Source organism: Mustela nigripes, chromosome 9, assembly GCF_022355385.1.
Source record: "Mustela nigripes isolate SB6536 chromosome 9, MUSNIG.SB6536, whole genome shotgun sequence".
Lineage (NCBI taxonomy): Eukaryota > Metazoa > Chordata > Mammalia > Carnivora > Mustelidae > Mustela > Mustela nigripes.
In genome coordinates, this window is record NC_081565.1 from 47,802,013 (window position 1) to 47,828,696 (window position 26,684).

Below are 26,684 nucleotides of genomic sequence, written 5' to 3' on the forward strand. Positions count from 1 at the left end.
TCTCCATCATTCTGTAGCAATATCAGGACAATTATTTAAAAAACCAAAATATTAGTTCATGATTTCTTTGTTTGTGATCCTAGTTAAGCCCCAAATTTTATTGCTTAAAGTTTCTAGTTATTATCAACACAAATATGGGCTCAGAAGACAATAGGATACCCAAACAAAATTCTTGAGAAGACTAGAGGTTCTATCAAGTGTTATTTTTCTAAGGACCACTAGAGGTTGCCAATGCAGAAACAAAAACAACAGAAACATGAAACCTTAAAAAATGTGTGGAAAACAAAAAAAGAAAACCACTGCATGTGCCTCTCATAGGAACAAAAAGGAAGGGTCTGTCTCCTGAGACTGGAATTTCATTCTTAATACACTGAAAAGTCTGCTTTAAATGACCATGATTACATTAAAGGCAGCAAGTGTGCCCTGGAGCCTCTATTACATGCCCAGTTCTGTCTTTCCTGTATAGAACCTTCCCAGATGCGACCACGCTTCTCCATTCAAAGTCCAGAGAACACCTCTGTGGGACATTTTCTATTTACCCCTCCCGACCCCCACCTCCACCCTCTCAACCCTGCTCCATGACCTGGAAGAATAATCAGGCTCCCTTGTCCTTGGGCTTCTAGTTGGCTTTTATCCAATGGGAGACACTCGCAGGAGGTCAGAGGATGGAAACAGAATGAGGTCAGGGCATGAATTCCCAGCCCCCCTCCCGCGGGATGGCTACAAGTTGCCTGCACCCCTCTTCTGCAGGCCTTGGCTCCCCTTTGGCAGCACTGTGACAGGATGCTCTCCCTCAGTCTCCAAACCGCTATCTCTCTTCCCTTACCGCTTCAGGGGGAGGGGCGCTAACCACTCCGGGTTAAAGCACCACTGCTTGGGAATGTCCTGCGGCCCTGACCACACAACTGCCAAGAGTCCCTGCTGTAAACGCTCACGGACTCCATCACAATGTGCCTTTTCTGTCAAGACCCTGATGAATACATGGTCTAAATGAAAGAAATGAGTAGCATCCAACTGTATCCGATACGGACGCACGTGGGTGACTGCTTCACGTGAAGTTTCAGCACAAACTTCCCAGAATGTAGCAAAGAATCATGTTTGTGAGGACAGAGGAGCTATGGTGAGAGAAGGTCATTTCATGCTTTCTCCGAAGGGGTCCTATTTTGGCAAAAGCTCGCACAAGTCAGGAGGTAAGTACACACTGTACACACGCTAACTCGGGAATGTGTCAAGCTCTTCAGAGAACTAAGGTTTCTCAAATTAACTCCAGCCCCGAAAACAGTCTAAATGAGGGGATGATACCATGAGTGTAAGTGATCATACAGCGCCCTCTTCCCCAACCACTAAGCCAGCCACCAGGAATCTTTCCACCCTGTCGGGGCCCTGCCCCGACCCTCCAGGTGACCACGTGAGAACTTGAAAGAGCGGAAAATCTGCAGAACAGAGTGTTAGACACAAATTTTTTAAACAACCCCAATGTCCTTTAACAAGTGTGTAGACAGACTGGTGCCTACTACAGTGGGATATTATTCAGCGATTAAGAAGAATCGAGACAGGCCAGTGTTGGGATAAATATCAGAGACACTATGCCAAGCAAAAAAAAAAAAAAAAAGTTAAACCAAAAAGTGTGTACACTGTATGGAAAAAGCAACAACTGGGGAAATCCTCATAGGTTTATACTTCAGTTACCTGCTTTGTATCAATGTGAATTTCCTGGTTTGAATAATGAACTATGTGAGCTGCTGGGCAGCTGGGTGACAGTATACAGGAGCCCTCTAAAGTGTATTCACAACATCTTTGAATCCTAAAATTGTGTCAAAACAAAAAATAAATACCAGTAACATCCCCATTTAACATAACGCAAATTACTGGACTCACACTGCAGCTGCTTTTGTGTTTACTTGAAAGGAAAGAGGAGAAGAAAAGGACCAGGATTCACTGACAGTGCAGTTGGGTTTTCTGGCTGCTACAACTAGAGATCTTATACTAGCTACCCTGTACCTTTTAAGGTCCACAGTCCTAGGGCTGGCACCTGCCCCTGGTTCTTTTTTGAGTAGTCCAGTAACTGCAGGGAAAGCGAGGCACGGAAAAATACAGACCTTTGCCCGCGGTGAGTGTGCCAGACACAGCCAGCATGAACAGCACCCCCACCAGAGTCTAATGACTGAGTTTTCTCAAACAGATAAAGTTGCTGAACTCAAATCCTCCCCTTCTTTCTCACGGAAAAGCACTTGCAACCATCAAGAACAAATGACGTAGAACAGGCTAATGGCTACCACATCCTAAGAGGAGGGAAGCAACAGCTCACCTTGGCCACACCTTCTCCTTTTTCCACTACAAGAAAACTGGAGGGAAGGCCCCACGTCACTAGGAATGACGTCATTTAAAAAGCCCAAAAGAACTTTTACCTCTAAGGCGATTTTGGGTTACAGGAGAAACTTCGGATAACAAAGCTATTTCCTTCCTGGGACTGACTATTAAAACGCCAAAGGGGTCCCAGACTCTGAAGCACCTTCCGGGAGTGGGTAAAAACAGAAGATAGAGGACCAGGGAACACACCGTTAAGGCTTGTTCTGGACATCAAGAGAAATGGAAGGCTGCGCTCTTGGTCTATGCTGCCTCGTTTCCGTTTTCTCTAATGAAAGGAGGCAGGAATTTGGGACACGAGCTTTGTCTAGAAATGGATAATATATATTTGCCTTAATTCCTCAGGAAATCTCCATGTGGGGTGAAACCAAGGGAAAAATGTCCCCTGGTATAGGATATTGACACTATGATTGACCAGATGACACTTCTTAAGTGTACTGACCTTAATTTTCAGAAACAGACTTTCTACGTCCATGTACAATTAAGGTAGGATTGGGCCTGAACAAGGTAATAAACGCATGCTCGGCAAAATGTTAGCTAAGACTGAATTAGAATAATTAGATATAATTAGAATAATTTTTTTAAATGTCAAGGTCCTGTAAGCTTTTTATCAAAACGTAATGATCATACAATTTAATCCATTTTTTAAACCATCAATTTGCAGCTCTCAAATATTGATACCATCTTTGGAATAATTCTAAAGAAAGAATAAATTCATAATGAAAGCACCCCATAAATCTCTGAAGATTCTAACCATCCTTTCATTTAGCTTGTAGGATAAAGAACCATTATTGGAGCCAGTGACTTGAAGTCCCATTGCAAATTTGTCTGGTAGAATATAGCTTTGGAAATGAATTTTAATTTCTCACTGAAAATGGTTGTTTAAACTAGTTTTCTGGTTCAATTTTCTTCGACTCTAACGCTTTTCAGTGTGTTCTGAACACCATTCCTAACTGAAGCAGTACCTCCACAACAGATGGATATGTTGTGCCTTTCAGATAGAAAGTGGGCTATAATTAAAGTGTATGTATGTGTACATCACAAAAGAAACACAATCAGACAGGTAAAATCCCTGAAAAATGCTAGCTGCCATGCCACTGAACAGGAGTCACCTGGTAAAACCAAAGGAGCAGTAAGTGACAACAGTCTGAGATAGCAAGAGCCAGGAATAGAAAGATCCACATCTTTTTCGCCACCCTCGTCATCTTCGTCTTCATCTAGCTCATCGGGAGTAGGGATTTCTGGTCTTATCTGAAATGACAGAGGGGGCAATATTAAAACATAATGTAAAATCCTTTCTTTGTCCTTTTTATGTCAAGATTTAAAAACTGAGCTAGACTCATTGCATTGTAATGTCAAAAGACCATTAAAATTTAATTTTAAATTACTATTCATTTTCAGATTAACTGAATGGTAAACTCAATCTTAGCAGCTACAAGCCCAGATCCATGTAAGGAACTAATGATAATATACTAAGAAAATTACCGTAAGCCAGCGTAAGCAATGATTATTATAGAACACTAATAAAATTTTACGCCATTTGACTATAAAATGCAAACACTGACACATTCAATATATTGAACTTCTATGGTTTGTAATTAAATATTTGCCTTGTCGGAATACTTCCTTTTTAACTTGTCATTCTAGCCATATCTCTATGGCAAAGCTTAAAATCTTCCAGTAGCATATATAGTAGAGATCAGGAAAGGACAGAATGCTTTAGCTGAGTTTTCCTTAGACTCGGCAGTTTGTTGCTAGAGAATATAAAAACACTAAAATCTGTAATTGGTAGCTATACTTTATGGTGTCTAATTTGCAATTTGAAGATTTTGTGGTTGCTCTGTGATTAGTTAGGTTCGTTTGAACCAAAAATTTAAAAATTTAAAAAGATTATCACCATTGTAGTTTCTATAAGATGTAACTGTCAAGCAATTAATTAAATTTTTAATACTTTCAATGACACACCATCATAATGCCCACATGGAGATAATTAAGCATTAGGGGAGGAAATCAAAATATATAAAAGTGGTTGCTATAACCATAAAGTGCCAGAACCCAGTCATTACCATTAGCCTGTCTCCCGGAGTTATTTTTAGAAATAATTAACAATTCCTGCAGACTGCCTTCTTCATAGGTCCCCAAAGCACTGTTCCATTTAGGAACTGCACTGAGTCAGGATTCTTGCAGGGGGATAAAAGAAAACAGAGAGGAAATGCTTCTCTTAAGTATAATAACCTCAACTCCAATGAAGCCTTTCAACCATAACTAGTGTTCTCTTCACTAGTGAAGGAATAAAAGCAACCTGACTACCCTAGCACTTTCCAAGACACAATTTAATTCTGATTCAATATTGAGTACCTAATTCTCAGAGGACAGAGCCAGCCATAATTACAGAGATAACAATAATGTGTGCTCTGCATAGGGCATGACAGCATTTGTGGGTGTCACTGGTTCCTGGAGAAACTTGGGTGCATTTGCAACCCTTTCAGCTCTCACAAGCAGGGATTTTCAAAGTGCCTCTTGCCTGTGCCCATACTTTGAATTGGCCAGGTTTTGTTCCATCGGGAGTTATCTTAGAAATCTTAACCAGTCCCAGCTGCCTACGATGATTCATAAAAGGAGGTGGTCCTGGGTCTGTCTGCCTTACTTCCTTTTTATACATCATAGTACAAACTGAAAATAACATTTGAACAGCAGACAGGGGGAAACAGACAACAATGTTTACAGCCCGATACTACATGGGTAACGCAGCTACCACACCAGCGTATCAAAGTGCCGGGAAGCTCTGACGTACACCCCATGCACAAATGGCAGGAGATCTGGGGAGTTGGAAGACAGAGGTAAACATGTAAATTACCAGGAAAACTCAGAAGGATGGGGAGGATATAGAGAAATCAGAACCGTCCTACTTTGCTGGTAGGAATATAAAATGGTGCAGCCCCTTTGGGAAACAGCATGGCAGTTTCTCAAAAAGTTCAAGAGTTTCCACATGGTCCAGCAATTTCACTCCTAGGTATGCAACCGAGAGAAATGAAAAGGTACAATCACACAGAAACTTGCATGCGTGTGAATGCATTATTCATAATAGCCCCCAAAGGGAAGCAACTCAAAGGTCCATGATCTGATAAATACATAAACTACATGTGGTCTTATCTACACAATGGAATATTATTCAGTCAAAGGTGTGCATACAGATATGCGCCAGAGATGAACGCACCTTGAAATCATTATGCTAAATGAAGGAAGCCAGTCACAAAAGACCACATACTATGTGATTTCATTATAGGAAAGGTTCGGGTTAGGTAAATTTAGCGACAGAAGGTAGGTGACACAGTTGCTTAGGGCTGCAGGAGGGGAAAGGGGTGATGGGGATTGACTACTGGTAAAATTTTACAACTAGATTGTGGTTGCTCTGTGATTAGTTGCACAGTTCTTTGACTATACCAAAAACTCACTGAATTGTACACTTTAAATGGGTGAATTAAATGGAATGAGAATTATAGCTTAATAAAGCCGCTGAATAAGAACAGAAGAAGGGAAGGAGGAAGGTTGGCAGGAAGGGGGAAGGCAGCCGTGTTATAAAGAGGAGGTGGTAGAGGAAACGGGAGGAGGGGGTGGCAGAAGCCGGAAGCTATCACCACCTTCGGAGGGATCTTAACTGGAGGAACTATGGCAAATGACCAAATGCTTCCGATTCCAGAATTATTTAATGTAAAAGGGATAAGATTATTTTTACACATATTCTAGCCTACCAGTCTTTCTGTTCGGTCAAACTAAATTACTTAAAATGAGTCATAGCACCCAAGCCAGCAATATTTCTTAGAAATGCTAAAGAAAGACCTACTAGGTTGGAAATAAAAAATAACGATCCACTCATCTATCTTATGTTGTCTAATTTTACATTCACATAACTGGATGCCTATATTAATTTATCTGCCATGTGGAAAAGAGCATATGTCTGCATCTCACATATGCATATATTTTAACAAAGAAACTACAGATGTACTGTAATTTCAGAATAGCTGATATAGTCTGCCGACTTATAATAGTATGATTTGTGTCTTCAAAGGCGAGTTAATTCTCCTGAACGTATTAGCACTTACTGTTGGACTTTGGTTTCATTACCTTTCCCTTTCTCTGCTCACCTCTTAAAGAAGTACTTATTCCAGCTTCTCTGTGCTAGGCTTTTCCCTTGCTTTGTGTGTAATGACTGAGTAAGAGGAATATACATATAACTAAGAAAAAAATCAAAAGAAGTCACATAAAAATACCTGTAAAATTTTAACATTTTGGTAGATTACATTAGCTACTAAAACATCCAGAAAACCACGTACATAATTCTCACACAGGCACACACACAAATACACCCTTCCAATTATAGCTAAGCTTTGTTGAAAAAACTTAAGTGGAGAGCCAAATATAAAATGATTAATTACTTTTAGAATCAGCTTCAAATTGAATATTGGAAAGCTTATCCTATAAAATGCCTCCTCTAAGGGTCCTGAGCCACGTAATCTTTCAACCACCTTTCCTAGAGTATAACCTATGAAAACCCAGGAGTTTGTGCATAAACACAGTATTTTATTTAGAACACGTCAAGTATCCACATAAATTTATTTAAAAAGAGAAACAGCTTCTGATGAATGCAGTGACATTCACTTAAATCAAAGCCAAACAGGTTATATCATATTAATACCAACCCAGGATGCATAATGAATTCTTTTATATTCCTCACATCTAAAATTAACTCCAGAAATCAATAACACAATCTATCTTAAGATTTCTAAAATAAAAAGTTTAATTTTTAAACAACTAAATATATTTTTAATGAACCCAAGTCAGAGACAAGAATCAATCTTCCACCTAAAGGTTCATCCATTACTGATTGTTTTACCAGAATAACAATTCTCTGCATTTTGTTTGTTTTTGTTTGTTCTGTTTTATTCGATTGGGGGCACATTAAAGAAGACAGAAGAGAAGGATAAATAGCTGAGCACAACAAAAAAATACAAACTAAAAGAGAAAATCATCTGTGTCCATTTCTTAACATTGGGATCAACAAGTCCTCAAAAAAGCTCCCTGAAACTTTTTGACCAACTTTAGATTTGCATATTTCAAGTGATTAACAATGACACTTTACCCAACAAAACATATGGATTCATTCAACATTCCCAGATTATAAAATGGTCTACTACTTAGTGTATGTCCAATAAATAATTGCTAAACTGATCCAAGTATGAAGGGTCTATAATTAATAATCCCACAAAACTTCCTAATAACAAACCAATGACAAGAAATATGAGCTAATGAATTTGATATTCAAATTGCCTAATTCACATGGTGTCTTATTCAGCTCTACTAATCACTGACATTTTCCATCCTGCCTTACCTACAATGTTTCATTCAACCCTAACTGATGTCTGCCACTCCCCTAATACCTTTTGTTCTATCAACCTGTGAACTTTCAACAAGTTTCACAGCTTAAATTGATGCATCAGTCAATAAGAAGTCTATCTTTAGTAAATGTAAAGAGATCTAGTACTTACAAAGTAGCTGAGTTATCTACAAAAGTAGCTATGTTGATCAGGATACAATGGATCTTTCTGTAATTTCTTCCTATTTGAAATTCACAGCACTCTCATTTAAAAGATTATCTCACAAGTTTCCAGAAACTGAGAGAATGTGGATGTACTTTCACGGGAAAGGTCCAGAGGAAGGCTTCAGTTTTGTAAGTGAGCCTTGGTGCAGAGTGAGTCATCTCTGACAACAAGGAAGAGCGTTGGTTGTTACACTGTAGAAGACCCTACCTGGCAGGGACCTTCAAATCATTGAAAATATGATTTTAGAGAAGATGAGCCTCAGTTTCACCTTACTATCAACTACCAGACGGAGGTGGGGACCTGACTCAGTTGTATCCTTAGCTTTGGGGAGCTTGTTTGGAATATGAACACACTGACCATTTTCTTGGACTTTTTAGTTCTTGGGTATTCAAACAGCAAAGGGAAACTCAGTCATCAGTAAAAAGAAGAAGAATGCATTGTGCAGTCTTAGAAGCAGTAACTCTCCATGAGGAGGCAGGCTGTCTACACCAGAAACTGGAGGTCAAAGATGAACTCTTTTAAATCACTTATGTCTCCTCCTCTTAAACCTAGTTAAGAATATCCACTATAGTGAACCACTGTTACTCTGGGGAATAAGCTGAATCCCTTACGGGGGTAAGGGTAAAATAAAGGCTGAGAAGAGTGGCAAAAAAAAAAAAAAAAGGATAAATTTTAGAAATTTCCTTTACAGTTCTTCGTACTCTAAAGGTAAAAACCCAAGCATATCTAGAAACCCAACACTATCACCACCCTTTACATTGGAAGGTATAAAAGAGCTATTTATGGATCCTCAGTGGATCAGAGAATATTGAAAAATTAGATTAAGAAAGTATCTAATATCTCACTGAGCAGAAGTTTATGCTCAGAAGTTTATGCTCGCTTATCTGAGCATAAACTCTAAAAAGCACAACCAGGAACTGAATAGAAGGCCAAAGTAGGAACAGATATCAACATTCCAATATGTAAAGAGATAGAAAGTAAACAGTCAAGAATATGTGGGAGTTATCTAATGAAACCTAGTACTCCAGCTGGCATATTTTATGAATAATAGCTAAAAGTAAAGGTAATTATTATGCCATGATCTAACTTAGCAAATGATCATTAAAATAATAAGAATAAAAGGTATCTTTACAGATGTTGTAGCCAATTTACTGGCAATTTGCCTACAAAATTTACAGGTAGCTTTTGTTCCCTTTTTCTTTTTCCTTTTTTTTTTTTTTAAAGATGGTTTGAGTATTGCTAGTCACCATAGCTCAGTCTGAGGTCCCATCTTTTTTAATTTTATGAGCCACAGAACAAGTCTCCATAAGTCTTCCCATTTGTGATGACCACAAGACAAGCTGGCCAATCTATGTTTGCATCCTCAACATGGGAAATCCTGCCTTAGGATTTGGTTTCACAAGAGCCTTTTATAGGTCCCTCCAATTCAAGCCAATCAACACAAGTCTGCCTTGTTCCTACTGGCATCTAACCTCAGCGTAAACTCAATTCCAAAGAAAAACTCAATCCATTTTAACGCCTTAGGGAACCAAGAAATTTATATCAAAACTTCTTAGGCCATTTGACCTAAGGACAGACTCTGGATAACATTTCACATAACTTCTCTTAACACAAGGCCTGCCTTAAACTCTAGAGACACTTGATAAACATTTCTCTGCATTTTAATTAACAGCAATAGAAATGTGAAATATACACTTAGCTCCTTAACATAACTGAATAATTTAAAGCCGGCTATGTTCAGGAGATATTAGAAAAGGCTGTATGTTTTTAGTCTAAAAGCCAAGGCAGTGTCACATAACACGTTAACCCCAAAAGAGTGATACTTTCCTCATCTAGTTCCCTGGGGCTTTTCACACTAAACTAAGTTTTGTGGGTTTTTTTGTTTGTTTGTTTGTTTTGACGTGGCATCTCAATTTTGTACCAGAAATAAGGATCTTTGGCTGCCCAGGTTGCACAAACCTTAGCGGATGCAGGCCATGCTTGGATTTAAAGTCCGAGATGGAACACCAACTGGGCAAAACAGTTGCTATGGGGACACAGATGTTCTGGAACAATAAGCTGGGGGCCCAGGCATGCAGTCCTATACCCAGTCACCTGCAGAGATTTCGGGGGCACCACAGGTGGTTCACATTGGCCTCAACGAGATTTAAATTCATTATCTGTGAGGTCTAAGACCGCTGTGGTCTTTTACAGGCTAAACACGCAATAAATAGAGCACCTGGGTGGCTCAGTTGGTTAAGAGACTGCCTTCAGCTCAGGTCATGATCCCAGAGTCCTGGGATCGAGGCCCGCATTGGGCTCCCTGCTCCACGGGGAGTCTGCTCCCTCTGACCCTCTCCCCTCTCATGTTCTCTCTCACTGTCTCTCTCTCAAATAAATAAAATCTTTAAAAAAACAAAAACAAAACAAAAAAAAAAACAAGCAATAAATACAAGTTCTTATCTCTTATAGACCACATATTTAGAATTACATCCATCAGGCAAAAACCTTCTAAGAGAGGAGATACGAATGGAGTTATAAAACGGAGCGAGAAAGCAGAAAGGCCTACCTCTTCAGGCAGATGAAGAATGGTGTGCTCTCCCGCACTGAAGTGTGACAGAGATTTATACGCAGCATTGGCTACAACTGGGTCCTAGATGGGGTATCAGTAAGACAAACAAAAGAAACAACAGACATTACACATCAACTCTGGAAGAAGGAAGACAATCCATCCTGCACCAACCTCGAAGTTCCAGAGTCAGTGCTTTGCAAATGATACTCAGGTCTTGCTTACTGTGTCACAACTAAAAACAGAAAACCGTAGTGGGTAGGGAAATCAGAAGCACTCAATTTTTATCCTAGTTTGGACGTTAAACAGAACGTAACTCAAAATCACCAGGTCCCCATGACATAGTAGGGTTGACTGAAAGTACTATGAGGAAACGGAGTCTGCTAGGTTGGAATTAGGCTCTGATTCTCTAGCTACTAACCAGGAAAATTAGCCCTTGGGAATCTCAGCTCTTACATTCTTGAGTCTAGTATCACTGACAGACACCCTCTTCTCTGTCCTCCTTCATTGGAAGCCATATCTAAAGAAAAGTACTGAACTTTCTGTTAGCTTGATGCGCTCGTTGGTAGGGGAGGGGCAAAGTAGGAAAGGGGAAGGGCCTTCTAAAAATAAAATGAGACAACAACAGCAGTCTCTCCACATCTGTCAGCTTCACAAAGTAACAAAGTAATAAAGTGCACTTCATGACAAAAATGAACTAATCACCATAATCTGAGAAGAATTTCTAAAACCTAAACTCATTAACGTCCTAATTCTTTAAAGATCACAAAGCCATCATTTCAAGTTAGTTCTATTTCTTACTCCTAGAGTCTTATTTCACAGTTCTTTCTCAACTTAGTTCTGTTTCACTGACACCCTTGTGATAGTACCTTGTTTTGAGTGTGGGTCCAGAGGAAGCTGAGGACTTGAACTTTAAAATTCTGAAAAATCAATAAACATCACAATAAATTGCTAAGATGAAGACAAAACTGGGAACAATCCAAAGTAGAAAACAGTGAAAATTAACTCAAAATTATACCACTAGTGATTGACTTAATCTATATTTAGCCATCATTCATGATATGAAAATAGAAAGAGATGCATCATGGAAATACATGGACATCTTAAACACAGTATGCTAATATTATTAAATTTAGAAACCCGGGCGCCTGGGTGGCTCAGTGGGTTAAAGCCTCTGCCTTCAGCTTGGGTCATGATCCCAGGGTCCTGGGATTGAGCCCCACATCAGGCTCTCTGCTCAGCAGGGAGCCTGCTTCCCCCTCTCTCTCTGCCTGCCTCTCTGCCTACTTGTGATCTCTGTGTGAGTCAAATAAATAAATAATATCTTTTAGAAAGAAAGAAAGAGAGAGAAAAGAAACCTAACCATTTTTTGGCTGACCTCTCAAGTCCTACCTAGTACAAATTTCACTCCCCTCTTTTGTGCCACTGTTTCTGATCCTCTACCCAGGAAAGAATTCTCCCTTCACCAACTGGCCATACGGCCCATGGCACACTCTAGCATCCAGTATGATTATAAGTGCATGTGGTTAACTCCCTACTAGATTTACACATTTTAGAACAGTGACTGTTTTTTTCATTTCAAAAGCCTGGACCATAAAGCCCAGAAAAATAAAGGGCATAAAGCCCAGTTCCTCAAATGACAGATACTTAATAAGTAATGAGCTTAAAAAGCCACTTATCTTCCAACATTGGTTCAAAGTAGTCTTCATTTCAATCACATCTAACTTCTTGCCCTTCTCAGTCATAGAAGGCTCTCCTATACCTGCTTGAATTTGTGTACTCTATTTCTTAGACTTCAGTGAGACGCAACATTTTTTTAAATTCTTTAAGAAACTAGTCTAGGGGCACCTGGGTGGCTCAGTGGGTTAAAGCCTCTGCCTTCAGCTCAGATCATGATCCCAGGGTCCTGAGATCGAGCCCCATATCAGGTTCTCTGCTCGGCAGGGAGCCTACTTCCTCCCCCCTACCCCCCACCTACCTCTCTGCCTACTTGTGATCTCTGTCTGCCGATTAAATAAATAAAATCTTAAAAAAAAAAAAAAAAAGAACCTAATCTAATAGCACCAACTAAGTAAGGTTTCATTCGACTCCTTTTAGAATCCTTGTCACTTCTACCACCATACTCTCATACCCCTCTGATTAAGTGTACTCATCAAATACTATTGAAATCACAGGGCACCTGGGTGGCTCAGTGGGTTAAAGCCTCTGCTTTCAGCTCAGGTCGTGATACCAGGGTCCTGGGATCGAGCCCCACATTGGGCTCTCTGCTCAGCAGGGAGCCTGCTTCATCCTCTCTCTCTCTGCCTGCCTCTCTGCCTACTTGTGATCTCTGTCTGTCAAATAAATAAATAAAATATTTTTTTAAAAATATTATTGAAATTATTATTGCTTATGTGCAACTCTTCTGCCACCTTTTGAGCTTTTGGAGGCAAGGACTGACAATACGGTGTAATGGGAAAACAGAGGCTATGGAGCTAAATGTCCTGGACTTAGACACCAGCCTTTGTTTAGAAACTACAATGATATTCAGGCTCCTAATCTGGCATGTAGTAGGTACTCAATAAATATTTAATGAATGGATGTACCTCTCAAAACCTCAGATTCCTTAGCTCTAAAATGAAAATAATACCTTCCTATGAGATACTAGAACAAAATAGTACAATGTAATGAGAAGAGTGCTGGGAATATAATAGGCTCTTAAGAATATTTATTATGTGTTAGTATTTAAAAAGCCTAGGACAGTTTTACGAAATATATTCTGAGTCAATGAATGGATGTACAAGCACTTAGCAAAGCCATTCAGAAAATACACGAATTGAAACATGCTATCTATTTGCCACAAGCCTATAGTTTAAAAGGGAAAATAATATACATACATATACCTGTATTATAAAACAGAAATAAGTATTCTTAAGACAGTACAGATATAAAAAAAAAAAGTCAAGCCTATAGCAATAGACCCCCGCTTGCACAAAAGTTTGCAAAAATAGGGATGAATTAAACCAATTATTTATTCTTTAAATAGATTTTAAAACTAGGGATTTAAAAAAAAAAAAAAGCAATTCTGGCAGAAAGAAGAAATACACAGAGGAAAAGAAACAGAAAAGTTTAGAGGTAGAAAAAACACATTCCAAGCGGTTTAGTTTTCCTGGAGGGAAGGAGGCAGAACCACAGAGCGAGGCCAGATTCTAAAAGGCCTGCCTGGTTAGGTATAGAGAGGCTGGACTCCGTGTTAGGCAAACACAAGACCCTGAGTAACTGGGGAAAACAATGACCTCAGAAATTTGGGGGGGAAATTACATCCAAACTCTAAGCAGTTAACAGAGAATGCTTTGTTTAAATACACACATGGAGGGAGAGAAGAAGGAGGGAACAAGGAAAGGACTGGGGGTGAGAGAGGAGGAGATAAGGGGAAAGACAGGAACAGGAAGAGACAGAGCCAGACAGACAGTGCAAGACAGATGGACGGGGTCACCGCATTTCATGACTTCTGCTTCCAAGTGGACTATGGTTACTGAAGGGCTCTCCCTTACTGGGAGGAATCTGATGGCCAGAATGGCTCCATAGCCATCTAGCTCACTGAACAACAGAAGAACCTTAGTATTAACATGAGCATGAAGAGAAACCAAAATAAGACACTGGTGAAAAAGAATGTAAATTTGAAGAAGAAAAAAAAAAAAACAAGAGTCCCTTACACATACATACATACACACAAATTTTTACAGCCATTAGTAGCAGACATTAGAAAGCAACACAAAAACCAGTTCATAAATTAACCTGTAATAAAATCTGAGTAACTCAAAGTACAAGCAATGCAAAGGTATATGAGTTCAGTCCTTGAAAACAGAAAATAGATAAACACAACATGTTCTCCCTTTGGCTTTTAGTCTTAGCTCTTTATCAGTAGCCCAGGACACTTTCGGACAATGTGAGTGTATGTATCATAATAGTCTCCATAAAGAAGACTTTTGGTGAACTATATCCTATAGGAGTCTTATATTGATTTTTTTTAATACCCTAAAACAATAGCCCAAATCTGAGAATAAACTCATCCTCTATTGGTTCAATCATTCACTGAGTAACTACCTACTGACTGTATGTTATGTGCCAGGCCCCCTGCAGGGAACTGTATTTTCAGGAAGGACAAATTTTATTTTATTTGCTGTGCAGCATTAAGAATGATTAAAAGACATATTATCTTATAATCCTGCCTTATCACATAATCTAAACCATGGAAGGGACCACTATTGGATTCTTCTGGGGGAGGCAGTTTATCAAAGTCTGCGAAACACTAAATCAAACTTAAAGCTCACGAAGATTTCAAGTGAAAATCAATTGCTGGGCTTTAATGGAAAAGGAGAAAAAGGGAAGCATGAGTGGGAATGTGGCTACAGAAGTGGAGACGTAAATGAATTAACCACCCTCTCATTTTGCTCATTTCAGGAAGAGAGAATACGGAACATGTTAAACAGAACACGTGGATCTTCCACCCAAGCTTTGAGTTCACCGCAATGACAAAACCAAGCAGCTCATAAAGTCATTTTCCTCTCCTAAGGTAGTCTGATTTTACAATCATCCTCATCGTACAGATGTATATAGGAAATGTGAACTAATGTGTAAAAATCAAATCTTCATGGGAAACCTAGAAGCAAAACACAAATGACAGTATGTTTATACTATGGGAGACTGCCCTGCCTTATTAAAGTCTTTGTGACTTTTTTTTTTTTAAGCACTAATAAAATGCATTTAAACTTTTGGCCTCAGGAATTCCATTATTTTAGAAACCCTATTTTTAACACACTGACTTTTTATTTTATTTTATTTATTACATCCTGACTTTTTAACATCTTGGCTCTCTTCTCATAATAAAAACGTGGTCTCCTTTATGTAAATAAACCCCAGAGACACAGAATTGATAAGGACTCCTATGCCAGCAGTCCATAAAGATATCATGTTCTAAGGAACAAAAAGTGTTAAAGGATTTTTGGCAAACAAAGACTATGAATATCTTTTTCCCGAAGTTATTATGAAGCCCATGTCTTTCCAATGTGAAGAGAGAAAACGTATTGGCCTCCAAACTCGTACCTCATATTCAGCCGTGTTGACGGTTAAGGAAGGAACGAGAGAAAACAGTTCACTGAGGGTCTTCAGAATGAGAGGTCTCGTGTCGCAGCTGAGCTTCGGGGACAGTGCGTTCCAAGTGGAGCGAATGCAAACGACCTGTGAAGCAAAGGAAAGAGTCAATGCCTCACAAAACCCCAGTTGATAGGAGGCCATTAGCACAGAGTACTATCTCTCATTATAAGGAAACCAGCAAAGAACAAGAACATTCCCAGGAGTTAAGACTTGATAAGGTATCACTCCTCAAAAGAAACGATTTAAACCAATATAAACTGTGGTTGAAGATGATCCAGCCTGACTCTCAGGACCGTTTCTTTTGCTAACTTTGCTAACCAAGGAAGTAAAACTCTCCCAGGCGGACCGGGGCATGCATGCCAGCACACACATCCACAGGTGGGGTTAGCTATGCGTGCTGCTGAAGAACTATTCGAAACAAAGAAGGGTAAGATAATGTTAGAGCGTTTCTAAAGGCAAGTATCTGCAGCTTTTGTCGTTTTTCAGCCCTGCTGAAACTGCATCAGCACTCAGAAAATTGAGATGTTCAATATATAAATCGAACATATTCAAATCATCTTACAAACATTTAAAGGAGGCAGGAGAATAGCTCTATTATTTAAAATAATAATTTAAGCACCTGGCCTGCCCAGCTGGTAGAGTAAGCGACTCTTGATCTCGGTGGTCGTAAGTTCAAGCCTTATGTTGGGCAAAGATCTTACTAACCAACTAATTAACTAACCTAATAAACAAAATACTTTAAAACTTTGCTTTAAAAGTCACTTCAGATTCTTTAAGAGGGGTTAAAGAATAAAAGAAAATGACACCCCAACAAAATTGTTATTTTTAACTTGATCCAATTTTCTAAACCAAGTGCTCTTAGTTCATTTCACTATCTTGTTTTCTGGAGATTCAAGTGTCTTCTCAAGTTCAACTGCAACTACAACAGACGATTTCTTCACTTAGAAATATTTTATTAAAACTTTAAACTCCAGGCAAGAAGAGTGCCAACATAGATCAATTAGATAGAGTTTAACAAGGCTCAATCTTTCTAAAATATTCCCACCTCTTCTCTTAAGCATCAATTCACACACACAATTTATCTCTATCTACAAACATAAATTATTTAGGAAAAACTACATAAGGTAGTAAGTGAAAAGATATCAAAGATAAATGAATAATATATACCTAAGGACACAGATTAAGAAGCTTAAAGAGGGACCACAGAAGGAGTTTCTCAGAACACATGGATTTGATGCTTTTACTCTTATTTTCTCTTTTTGCGAAACAGGAGAAAAATGTTCTTCGGCTTGGGACCCCCTGCAAATTTGGGGTGAATTCACATTTACTAGGGAGAATACTGTGTGATAGTCATGTCAGCAGGCACATTTATACAAAGCAGCCTTAATACTAAAAATCATCACTATTTGCCATCAAAAGATAAACTAATTCTTTCAAAACTCTCAATTCAACATGGGGTATCTGCCCAGTGTAGCATAAAGTACTAAGAGGAACAATGGAATATAAAACATAATCTAACATCTCAAAGAATTTAGCACCTACTGAAGAGAATGTACATAATTCTAAATCATCAGGAAACCAAAGAGATGATTAGATTTAAAACTGTTGTCAACAGAAAAGAGTTTCAGGAGGAAGTAGGGTATAAAGCGCTCTCTGGGGGTGGGGGTCATCAGAGAGGATATCCAGGGCCAGGAAACCTCAAGGGGACCGGAAGGAGGAATAGACAAATCCAGCAGACACTTCTGAACGAATGGAAAGCATAAGTCGAAACACAAAGAAAGTGTATTATAGGCACAAAACTGGTGTGCAAAGTACCAGTGAGGGAAGGCTGGCAGATCAGGGAGGACCTAGGATCCTAAAACAAGTTTGAATCAGAATCAAAAAAGAAAAGGAAGCTTCTAGCAGTTTCTGAGCTGGGGAACATCAAAATTAAAATGCCACTTTTGAAAGAATCTTCTGGTGGTCTTAGAGCCAAAGTCAAAGAAGCCACCCAACCCTGCGAATTCCTATTTCTCACTGGCCCCCAACATATACAGAGCCTCTAACATTTTCCCCAATTCTCATGCTCAGCGTGTTAATTGTGCTTTTTCTTCACTTTAAATGCCCATCCGATTCCAGCTGAGGGGGTTTCAAGACCCAGTTCAAATCCCAATTCCACAGTTAAGCCTTCTCTTACAGTTCAAGCCCTCCTTTTATCCCTTTCTTTTCTCAGCCGTCTAACACTTAGAACTCTGCACCACCCAACTTAGCATTTCATTATATACTGTCTAGTACTATTCACCATTTTCTTGAACGTAAGTTGTCTCCTCAAGTAGATATTAAGTTCTTTGAAGATAATGATCGTGTCTCGTAGTTCTCCCTCCCCACTCACCTAGCATGGTAATAAGTATATGACAGATCATCAGTACAGATCAACTACTCTTCATACAGAACCTGAGGAATGCTAAATCGGAGATGGTGAATGAAAGAATTAAAAGAACCTGGAGAACGAATTGGGAAGAGAAAGATTTTGCAACTAGTGCCAAGGTGAATAAAAAGTAACATTTTAAAAAGGAGGGAGGGGCACCTGGGTGGCTGAGTAAAGCCTCTGCCTTTGGCTCAGGTATTAATCTCAGGGTTCTGGGATCGAGTTCTCTGTTCAGCAGGGAGTCTGCTTCTCCCTCTGCTGCTCCCCCCAGCTTATGCTCTCTCTGTGTCAAATAAATAAATAAAATCTTTTAAAAAAAAAAGGGGGAAAACTGGACAAAGAAGCACATTTGTAGGAGATGGAACCAGGGATGATGAGCTCCATTTGATGTATGTCTAATGTGAGTTGGTGAAAAGACATTCAGAGAGGAATACCCTGCAAGGAAAAGAAAAGTACTTCCCAGGCTTTGGCACCAAAAAAGGAAAAGAAAAGTACTACAATTCAGATGTGAGGTTGGTCAACAATAGCTTTGTTGTTCAAGTATTTCTAGAAATCAAAATATCACGAGGAGGTATGGCCTCACAAATGCTCTGATGTACTCTGCAGATCAACGAAGAGGATGTCTGGCCATCAACGACACAAGTACAAAAAAGGCCTTGCCTTGCCCTTTTGGTGGGGGGTGGGTGGGCAGGAAGGCTACGGCCTTCAAGTTTATTCAAGGGTTCACAGAACTTCTTGTAAAAAGTCTTCTTTCTAGAAAATTTGAAAGCAAAGGCCCAAAATGGTACTATACATATAGACTAGGAGACAGTATTTCAGAACCGCAGCCAGGAAGTGTGGCCTTACATGGACGCAAGGTACACGTGCGGGGAATACCTGTAAACCCAGGCTTGTCCCCATAAATAGAAGCAGGGAGGCCTCTAGTAAAGAAGGCTGGCTGCTTTCCCTGACCTTCCCAACCCTGGGCTATTCTTGATACTACATTGCAGAGATCTCCTGGCCCTGAGGGCTCCTTGAGTTGATATATCCACCTCCTGGAACCCTGGGGATCTGATCCACTACCCTTGTGACCCCTACAATCTACTGAATGATATCAGATTAGTCAGGCTCATGGTCCTGACCTTTACTGGCTCGTTCTGCCTCTGCTCTTCATTGCCCAATCACTTGTCTGTTTTCAGAAAACAAGTTGTCAACTTGTTGTCTAGGAATGTGATGGACCATAGCTGAAGTGACTGATAAAGAAGGAAATTCTGCTCTATAAAGCTGAGCTGGAAAGGAAAAAAGGTAGGGGTGGGAGCATGGGGAGAGGGTGATGGTGTTAATTACCCGTGCTAGAAACAAAGAGGCAAACAGCCACACTGAGTGACTGTAAGAAAGTTGTCAGTTTCCATAACCTAATAGCTTGTGTTTCAGTGTCCACAAGGAAAGATGAGATACCACCCGTAGACCTACAGAAGGCAGGGAGTTGCAACTGAGACCCTAACATAAAACCAGCACCCTTGGGGTGCCCGGGTGGCACAGCTGGTTAAGTACCCAATTCTTGGTTTCAGCTCAGGTAGTGATCTCAGGGTCATGATCTCAGGGTCATGAGATCAAGCCCCCCAAAGGGCTCTGTGCTCAGTGGGGAGTCTGCTTAAGACTCTCTCTTCCTCTCCTTCTCCTTCCACTTGTGTGTGCTCTCTCTCCTTCTCTCTCTGAAATAAAATAAATAAAATCTTTAAAACAACAACAACAGGGGTGCCTGGGTGGCTCAGTGGGTCAAAGTCTCCACCTTTGGCTCAGGTCATGATCCCAGGGTCCTGGGATTGAGCCCCGCATCGGGCTCTCTGCTCGGCGGGGAACCTGCTTCTCCCCACCTCTGCCTGCCTCTCTGCCTACTTGTGATCTCTCTCCATCAAATAAAAATATTTAAAATAAATAAATAATTAAATAAATATAATAAAAATAAAACAAAACAACAACAACAAAAAAAACCCACAGAAACACAATAAACAGCACCCTCAAAAGAATGGAATCCTTAGTGTAATGGTTGGACTAAAAAATCACTGGGCTGAGACACTAAAATAATAAAACAGCAGTGAGCTAGGGGGCATATGGATCACTCTCAAAGGATATTCCTATAACACATAACTCAAATGGTTTGTAGAGAAAAATGAGATAAAATAAGCTCCTCTAAAAAGGAGCTCATGTTAAAAAACTTTTCAAAAACTATGATACAGTCCAATATGAAAGAATCAAGAAAAACAAGAAACATCAGGACTAAACATCTCAGACCTTTAGATAACAGAGCAGCAATACAAAAGTATGTGAAAGAATTAAAGATTTCTGTAGGAAGAGGGTGGTTGGGTTATGGACATTGGGGAAGGTATGTGCTATGGTGAGTGCTGTGAAATGTGTAAGCCTGACAATTCACAGACCTGTACCCCTGGGGCTAATAATACATTATATGTTAATAACAAAATTTAAAAATTAAAAAAAAAAAACAGAATCAAAGATTTCAGACAAGGCCTTTAATTACCAGTGAAAGAATATGGCATGATGGAAAAGAAGAACCAAATCTGGAAAAAAAACAAATAAGATCTCCAAAAATGAAGAATATAATCACTGAAATTATTATTTTTTTAAAGAAATACTTATTTATTCAGATACAAGTCTTTTGTCAGATAGATCTACTTTGAATATTTTCCTCTCAATCTGTGACTTGAGTTTTCTTTTTTTTTTTTAAATCTTGGAACACTACAACAAAAACTAATGATGTAGGGACGCCTGGGTGGCTCAGTAGGTTGAACAGCTGCCTTCCGCTCAGGTCAGGACCCCAGTGTACTGGGATCAAGTCCCACATCAGGCTCCTTGCTCGGCAGGGAGCCTGCTTCTCCCTCTGTCTCTGCCTGCCATTCTGTCTGCCTGTGCTCGCTCTCTCTCCCTCTCTCTTTCTGACAAATAAATAAAATCTTTAAAAAAAAAAAAAAAACTAATGATGTATTTTATGGTGACTAACATGACACAATAAAAAAAAAATCACTGAAATTATTAACCCAACAGATAGGAAGTTATCCTAACTACAGACCAGAGATATTAGAGTTACAAAATATAAAAAGAAATTCAAGTCAGGTAGTATCAAAAGAGGTGGCCTTTCTTATGTTTATCAAGAATTCCTAAAGGAGATTCATTTGAGAATGGTCCTTGGAGAAGTGGATGACTCCAGGACTGGACTAAGAACAATGTAACTGAAGTCTGGAGCATCTTATGGTGCCAGAAGTAAGGAAGTGTTCATTAAAGGATGTGGACTTGCTGAAAGGACAAAGGAGCCAGTCTCAAAGTGTTCCCAATGAACAAATAAAAACCCTTAAGTCCTCAGAAGCAAAAAGAGATAGATAAATACATAAGCAAATAAAAAAGAAGGAACAGCTCTTTCTTACAGAAAAAATCCTATTGATAAATGTAGAAGCAATGAAAGAAAAAAAAACCACCATTAGACAAACACCACAGGAATAATTGTCATAGGCAAGATCTGTTGGTGGATGTTAAAATTAGTGGGCAAAAGTATGAGGACAATCAGGACAACTAGATAGTCTCAAGGTAACTCCTCTAAGAAATGGATTAATTATAATTACAGAAGAAAGAACAGTAATGGGATGTGGAGAAACCCATTAACCAAGTGATGAAGGTTAATAGCACCAGTAATAAAACATATCAACACCATGTACTCCTGATATGATACACTGAGAAATACTACTTCTGGAGTAGTCCTGTCAAAAAACATCTAAGCTAAGCTCAACCTAATCATGAGGAAAAACCATATACACCAAATTGAAGGACACTTCACCAAATACCTAACCAGGTCTCTTTGAAAGGGTCAGCATCGGGAAAATAGAGGAGACTAAGGTAGTGGCACAGATGGGAAGAACTAGGTAACAGGGTAACTCAGTGCAACATGAGACCCTGGATTGGATCCTGGAACGGAAAATGGACTTTAGAGGGAAAACTATGAAGGCCCAGTAAAATCCATAATTTAGCTCATAGCATTATACTAACATTAATTCTCAGATTTGATGGCTGTGCTACAGTAATGAAAGTTAAATGTTACATTAGGGAAAGCAGAGTGAAAAACACATGAGAACTCTCTATACTACTTTTCTTTTTCTTTCTTTCCTTTTTTTTTTTTTTTTTTTTTACAATAGCTTTTTGGAGATATAATTCACATACAATTCACCTAAAGTATACAATTCAATGGTTTTCAATGATACAAAGTTGCATGACCATCATCACAATCAATTTGATCATCACTCATTTTCCCCAGGCTACCCAATCCAAGACAACCATAAATCTACTTTATGTCTCTATAATTTTGTTTTTTTGTAGACCTTTTCTATAAAGGAATTCATACAATATATGGTCTTCTGTTACTGGCCTCTTTCAATAAGCATATTGCTTTTAAGGTTCATTATGGCATAATATATATCAGTAGGCTTTTTCATTGCTAAATAATATGCCATCCTGTATAATGACACTCTGTACTATTTTTTGAAACATTTCTATTGGTTTAAAGTTATTTCAAAATAAAAGGTTAAAAAAAAGGAACAGGAAAAAAAAAGAACTACCTAAGGAAATAGTGGCTAAGAATTTCCAAAGTCAATGAAAGACATTAATGTTCTACGTTGTCAGCAAGAGAAAAATAAGGTTACATTTATATGTGTTATAAGATTGCTGTTTAGCACCAAAGGCAAAGAGATGATCTTCAAAGCTCAGTGGGGAAAAAAAGAGACTATCAAAAAACAGAGACTGTTGGGACGCCAGGGTGGCTCAGGTGGTTAAGCATCTGCCTTCCGCTCAGGTCATGACCCCAGGATCCTGGGACTGAGTCCCACACTGGACTTCTTGCTCAGTGGAGGGCCTGCTTCTCTGTCTGCCACTTCCCCTGCTTGCGCATTCTCACTCACTCTCTCTCTCTCTGACAAATAAATAAATAAAATCTTTTTAAATATTAAAAAAAAAGAGAGACTGTCTACAAAGGAACAATTTAGAATCATAACAGACTTCAAAATTAACAAAACCAGAGACCATGCAATAACGTCTTAAAGGTCTGAGGAAACTCTCAGCCTACAAGACTGAATCCATCATTCACTAGTAAGGGCAAAAGAAACAAGAATATCTGAATTAAATTAAATAGATGGAACACCCAGGTATTAAGCACAATATAGCATATGAATATTTATGTACAAATTACCCAGAACGTGTTGCTCAGTTTGTCCATGAGTTTTGGAGAATACATCCCATTCTAAGTGCTTACATTATGTGTATTTTATTGCCATTTGTGATTCTCAGGGAGAAGGATCCTTTTATCCTGTCTCCGTTCCCCTACAATCTCAGCAACACTAAATGGCCCAGATTAAGACAACCATGGGCAGCGTACACTTGAAAGAGCACATGATTGAAGTAAAAAATCCCAGACTCTCCCATTTGGTAGCTGAGTAAGGCCGGCAAAGTCATTAATCTCCTTCAATCTGTTTCCCCAGCTGCAAAACGGAAATAATAGTAGCAACACCTGCTCTATATAGCACAAGGTTAACAGTAAAGGCAATGTTGAGATGATTGTATGCAAACGTGCTTCGTATACTGTAAAAGATGGCTATTGCTGTTATAACCAATGGGAAAAAATCACGAATCCCCAAATAATCAAAGCCTTTGCTTCTAATTCTTGTGCCATAAGAATGACTTTGTTCCTTCACAGCAGAACAGAGAGCAATCTTCTAATTTTACTTCCAAAAGCTATTTCTAGAAATTCCTGGGAACAGCCTACTCCTTTTGTCCTGATGCTTTATTCCAACAGAGGGAAAGCTTTATTTTTAAAAAAAACAAAAAACCTTTAGGCAATGAAAACTGCCTTATTTGCCCTTTTCATAATGAAGGTAAAAGAAACCGCCTTCACAATTAAAGGACTCAAGGCATCATCATGCAGTGAATTCCTCTTAAGCTAATTCAGCACACACAATTCATAAAAACAGGATGCTCCTGTTACCAAAATACAGGAATGGGGGGATAAGAGGGAGTTTCAGTAGACACAATCAATGGGGCAGAAACAATGAGAAAAACAACACTCTTTCTTACTCTAATAATATGGGGTTAAAGGTTATAAGTATTAAAAAAATGACTAGCACAGGTTTATTGAAGTAATTTTACAGTCCTTTCATGTCCGAGACTAGGATCAAGGCAGTGTTAGAGAAAAATAACAGATATACTGAGTTGCCTTTTAAGAGTCCTTTAAAATTGAAAGGACAGTCATCCCAATGACTTTCTATTACAGTTGCTCAGTTTCTGTCCTGTTCGTGGCAAATAACGTAGAAGCCCGTATCTAAATTCCCAACTGTGGCTCAGTAAATCAGAAATATTTGTACTTGATGTGGTAAGGCTCCCCTCATAGTAGCAATCTCATCCTCCACACCACCTCCAAAGAGACCTTTCTACTCTGTATTTCTGGAAAACTGGCAGTTTGTACTGCAGACTGGGAATTCCAGTATCTGAATAGAAGGGGCTTCTACAACAGACACTAGCAACAACAGAGAAGCGCTTATTAAACAGACTGATCTAGATTATCAAGCCTCCCTAGGGACTCACTACTCAGTGGCCAGGGATTTTAAGTTTCTTTTTTATTCCCCCTTGTGAGAAGCTGCAGCTTCCCCAGCTACCTCCCCATAGGGAACAATATCTTCCGATGCAAACTCCATTGATTTCTTGGCAGGAACAGAAAGAATGACACAAAGAGCTCCCTGAAGGGATGCTCACTTTTCAGTTTTGCTACATTCTGTCCGGATTAATTATCTACTTCATGTTGGACATTCTTTTGGCCTGAACTAGCAAACTCACAGTAAGAATGTGTCAGAAATATCCTTTGATAACAAAATGATTAGCGCTTTACTCCCCCCACCCCTCAATAACCAGAGGGAATTTTTTTTTTTTTTAAAGGTCAGTCCTTCTACTGTTCAGAGAAATGGAGATTCGATTTCAAGGTAGTAAAGCAAAATAGAAATTCAATCAAAACAGCTTTAAAAATTACTAAAAAGTTGCTCAGCAGATACTGAACTGAAAGCCAAGCAAACTCAGTATCTACCAGCAACAAAAGTAAAATACCCCCCCCCCATATAAATGTTACAAAGGGTGAAAGGGACTACTATAAGTGCATAGTAGAAAGAGCTTGAGAAACAGTTTAGTGCCTTACATACTGAAAAATCAACATGTAGGCATCAAAAATAATTGATGACTTAAGCAGTCACTACAGAGGCTCTAAAAACAATTTACAGAACAATTCTAAGCGGCACAGATGAAGCTTTTAGAAATGCCTACTGAGTTTAGTCCCCTTTACAATGATGAAGTCCCATGAAAACATTTCTGAATAACCAGTGTTGCCATTACTGAAATGTAACCTGATTCCACATTCACAGAAAATGATTCTTCTATCCCCCTCCACCCCCTCTGTGTATCCACAGATTTGAGAATAACCCAACTCATGAATTCCTTGTGGACAGCAATGGTGCAGATCAGTCTTACTTGCCTGAATGACTCAAAAAGATGCATCTACAACTTTCTGTTAACAAAAGAAATGAACAAGCTCCTGTTTAATGAAAACTACAGACAAAACCTGTGATCTACAAGTGCGAGAGAGAGAGAGAGAGAGAGAGAGCGCGCGAGAGAGAGCGCGCATTTTGGCAGGTTTTCTTTAGGAATTATTTGTTCTTTCGTGCAAAAAAGCCCCTGAATTACAACAAAAAGGTTCCCCTTCACAAGGTTTTAACAAGTATAAACTGTTTTTCCTTCCCAAAAATGCAGTAGCTAGCACACTGCTTGGCATATAAAGGCACTCCCCTCAAAAAAAAAAAAAAAAAAAAAAAGAGAGAGAGAGAGAGAGAGAGAGAAACGTGTTGAACGAATGAGTGGTGTGAATTGGCCCTCCATCAGCTAGTACATGGCTGGAGAGCTTTCTGTCAAGCACCAGAGAGGGAATGTTTTGGGCTGTGAGGGCCACACAACCTGTCATTAACCACCCCGCTCTGCCGCTGCGTCACGAGAGCTGCCATTGATTAGAACATTTATGTACCGCAAATAGGGATCATCAGTACATGTGAGAGGTAAGAAAGAAAACCAGAAACCACCCAAACATCAGAAATGACACGACTCGTGTGGAAGAGAGGAATGGTGACTTAATTAAGAAATGTTTCCTTAAAATCAGTATTTGGAACTGTCCCTTTGTTTCAAGCCCTTGAGGTTTTACACCTCAGAAAATGACAGAAGAAATATTTACAGTAATTAAAAATACACCATCCATTTGTACCGCAGAGCAGGGGCCATTCTGGAGAATTGGAAAAGGAGACATGGCATGATTTCGGGCAGAGAAATGCTAGGGAGGAGTGTACACTGAAGCGGAAGATCTGGCAATGTCCTCACTTACAACTAACCACGTTGGCCTCTCCCTTAACATGTCTTCAAATTCCACGTGCGCCCATCTGCACACTGCAGCTTTAAGAATTCTTCATTGCAAACTGTAGATGTCACTTCCTGGACCCAAGTCTCCAGAGAGAGAGAGGAAATGGAAACCACTCCTCCCCAAACACCAAGGAGTTCGAAAATTGAA

The 26,684-nt window shown here is 39.3% G+C and overlaps 1 protein-coding gene across 3 annotated transcripts in view; it reads right to left on the reverse strand.

Annotated features, from left to right (window-relative positions):
• Positions 1-26,684, reverse strand: part of FOCAD (focadhesin) — a 302,980-nt gene that overhangs the window by 97,577 nt on the left and 178,719 nt on the right. For all 3 annotated transcript variants that reach the window (XM_059411566.1, XM_059411567.1, XM_059411568.1), the window contains 4 exons: positions 15,601-15,735; positions 11,385-11,435; positions 10,516-10,599; positions 3,480-3,618 (listed from right to left, as the gene is read on the reverse strand). In XM_059411566.1, coding sequence (XP_059267549.1) covers positions 3,480-3,618; positions 10,516-10,599; positions 11,385-11,435; positions 15,601-15,735 — 409 coding nt within the window. The remainder of the gene's footprint in view (positions 1-3,479; positions 3,619-10,515; positions 10,600-11,384; positions 11,436-15,600; positions 15,736-26,684) is intronic.